General features: G+C 36.9%; 1 protein-coding gene across 1 annotated transcript; it reads right to left on the bottom strand.

The window, feature by feature from the left end:
• Positions 1-1,183: 1,183 nt before the first annotated feature.
• LOC141908929 (uncharacterized) lies at positions 1,184-2,478 on the bottom strand. The gene is made up of 3 exons (XM_074799223.1): positions 2,381-2,478; positions 2,140-2,294; positions 1,184-1,703 (listed from the first exon to the last, which is right to left on the bottom strand). Exons 1-3 carry the CDS (start codon positions 2,421-2,423, stop codon positions 1,509-1,511), a joined length of 393 nt encoding a protein of 130 aa, XP_074655324.1. The 5' UTR covers positions 2,424-2,478; the 3' UTR covers positions 1,184-1,508.
• Positions 2,479-3,321: the final 843 nt, after the last annotated feature.

Genomic DNA, 3,321 nt, shown 5'->3' with positions numbered 1-3,321 from the left:
GTGTGAACGCGTTCTCTCGCAGACACTGTCGAGGAGTGACGAATCCTGATTTCTTTCAATGACTTTTAGAACCATGGTTGGTTTCTAACAACAAAATCTTTTTTGATAGTGTTTTTAAAGTGTACAGTATTTTTTCTTGTTTTGAATCACCATATAAATCAAAATCTACAAAAGTCATATCGGAAATATTTTCGCTTAACCAAACAAAACCGACATTTCACGTTTAAACAGTTTTTACCAACGAGAATCTTATCTCCAAGACAAATACAGCACTCTGAGTTTGCAGACGCGTCGATAAGTGTCACTGTCTTACAAGTTAGATTTTCAGATCGAATATGCGAAGATATGACTCACTGATATATTTCAACTATATTAAATGTAAACATGTTTCTGGTGTAATTAAAAATGTGATCCCTCACACATTCGCGAAGTAGATCTAACGCTGTTAGGGTTTTTCAAGAATCTTACTGTGTAAACTGGCTATGTTAAAAGTTAGGGAAATTTCTATCTTAAACGATGGCATTATTATATAGCGCGAAGGGCATCATCGATCTATCGAGTAACCAAATCGACGAAAGCGTTTGATTGTTGAGAAAAAACTGAAAAATATATTTGTATACTGACTACGTAGGGCTTTCGATAGTCTTTATATCAGGCTAAAAGTGATACCGGCCGGGAAATTTTCTAAAACACACTAGAATTTGTAATCAGTTCATTTCAACAGTTGCCGGGTCCGTTATAGTTAACTTGAACATGATTTTAAAATGAAGTAATGTATTACATGGTAGATAGTGGCCCACCGGCCCACCACTCAGCAGAAAGGAGAAACAAGGTATCAATTTTATTTTTAGCCGAAACGACGAATACGACATGTTCATGGGAAATATTATGTTTTCCAGGTTTTTTCGTGCTGTCGATTCGATTCTATTCAAAATGGCCTACTTAATAGAACCTGTTTGGTTTCATATTCTCTTATACGCTCGAACTTGAAGTTTACGTGTCATGACAACGAGACAACGTATAACTTCCGCCTACGCCTTCCGCCTTCTACCTATGCGCCATCTATCGTGGAAATGACACTCGACACTGCCATCAGAGAATCGCGCGATCCTGCTGGAAAATTCAGAGCACACATTAAATTGCGAACACATGAATATCTTTTTGGATAAAGAATAACCGTCTGTTTATTCTATTTCGATGAAACATTCGCTGTATATATTTTATAGCATAATTTTTTTTCCAATAACAAAGATTTTCGAAAGGGCGCGTCAATCGTTTTACAATTTTTCAACCTCAAACTCAAGGTCGCCATATAGTATTGACAATTATCAGAATGATGACAATAACAAGCGAAAGAAAACAAAGAAAAGAGAAAACATGGTAAATACGCGTTGTTTATGGTCGGTGGAAGTGGTAAAAAGTAGAGAGTTTAATCTCTGAAATGCCTGAAAAGACAAGCTTGGAATGCTCCAACTTTTTCCGAGAATGCGCGGGTCTCATCCGTCTCTTCATTGTTTGCTAATAAGTTTTGTCGACGGAGTTCGATTACATCGACTTCCTGTACAGCAATGAAAACTTTCCACTTTCAGATCCTTGTCAAGAGTTTTTACCAAACCCTGCATTCGTGCTTTCGACATACAGGCCATCGACGGCACGCATAACCGTTCGTAGAACTTCAAGCCTTTATAAGTTACGGCTCCTTCCTGAAGTTTACAAAGTAGAAGGTCGTTAATTGTATGATAAAAGGAAAACTAGAAATGAAACGTCGACATGTCACAACGAAATCTATCTGATGTTTCTAATCAAAGACATGATTAAAAACGAATTTTATTTATCAAGAATTAAAATCAAGATACGCGACGTCTCGAACTCACACAAGAGATCATCGCCAGGCGCGGATCTCAAGGGAGAGTTCGAAACGCCGCATATTTTTATTCTAAGTCTTCGTTAAATAAAATTAGTTTCTTGATCTTTAAATTCTGTATGTAGTGGGTTTAAAACTTATCATCTGTTCTCGAAGTTTTGAAATTATTTACTGAATATCTCACGAAAAACTGTATACGTTTCTTATGAAACATAATGAATTAGAGAGACAATTTTAGAATTATCCAGAGATATTTATTATATGATAAAACCTACGCCGCATCGGTATCCTCCTGGGCAGCTTTTCAACATGCTAGACTTCGGTTTCAAGCAATCCTTGGAGATCGGTCTCGTGACCCAGTATCTCTTTAAATGATCAGGCATCTCTTTGTAATAACCGCAGTGGTAACAGCGTACACTCGCCGCCACTCCTGAAAGTGTGAAACAAAAGGAAACTTTATTATACAGATTTTTACCCCGGACATGTATACCTGAGAGACTGGATCCGAATATTTACCGATGATACAAGAAAACAATAAAATCCTCAGCGTAAAATCCATTTCGACACACGGAACAAAACCTTTCTAACCTTTCTGGTGGTACTGAGTGTCCTGTTTATATAGACTAGCTCGATTATTTTCCGCTAAACGGGAGTAATTTTTGATAATAGGCCTGGCGATACAGGTAATTATTTTATATTGTATAAATGGTATTTTTCCCGATAATTACGTTCAAACATATTTATAATGATTGTTTGCACAATCATCAGAGTTCGCGAACGATGATTACGCATAATGAATTCGGGGGTCGCGTAGTCTAGTACCTAGCCGTTTTTTCCTCAAACAGGGGACCGTTAGAAGGTCAGGTATTCAGACTATGGGTCGTGTTGAACAAAAATGCAGCATTAATTCAGTGTGAAATTAGTTTCGACCAGTGTTCGAGAAATCATTTCAAATCGAAATACATGTACTTACAGAAACTTTGATATATCCAAAACCCAGCGGTGGATTCAGGGGGTAACCATGGGGATCCAGGTACCTCCCCTAACATTTAGGTCCTTTAAAATGTCCATCCTCAAATATTCTGGACTGAAAATTTTCAGATCATTGATAACGATCATTGAACAACTGAAAAAATCCAACATTTTGTTGTGGCAATAATTAGCTGTTTTTCCAATTCTAGATTATCTAAAACATCATTGTGTGTGTGAGCAACGAATTTGCAGCGAAACTTAGAAAAACGCCCTTAATTTCTCAATTGGACAACAGCCCCTACCCCCACCCCTTTCTTTTGATCCTGGATACGGTCTTGATACTCCAACCTACCAATTAACAAAATGTTTAACAAACGTTTTAGATATTGATCTCTCATGAATTGTAAAGTGTACTGCAAATATTATGTGCATGTATTAATTATGTTGTAAAATTATCTTATTTTATCTTTTCTTGAACTACGATA

This window comes from Tubulanus polymorphus, chromosome 7 (assembly GCF_964204645.1).
Source record: "Tubulanus polymorphus chromosome 7, tnTubPoly1.2, whole genome shotgun sequence".
NCBI classification, from domain to species: Eukaryota; Metazoa; Nemertea; class Palaeonemertea; order Tubulaniformes; family Tubulanidae; genus Tubulanus; species Tubulanus polymorphus.
Note: the sequence above shows the minus strand (reverse complement) of the source record. Positions and strands in the feature narration are given on the sequence as shown.

Coding starts and splice junctions, on each gene's coding strand:
- LOC141908929 (XM_074799223.1), bottom strand. CDS start 2,423: ATGGATTTTACGCTGAGGATTTTATTGTTTTCTTGTATCATCG. Junction 2,295..2,380: donor ATTGTTTTCTTGTATCATCG/GTAAATATTCGG, acceptor TCACACTTTCAG/GAGTGGCGGCGAGTGTACGC. Junction 1,704..2,139: donor CAGGAGGATACCGATGCGGC/GTAGGTTTTATC, acceptor TGTAAACTTCAG/GAAGGAGCCGTAACTTATAA.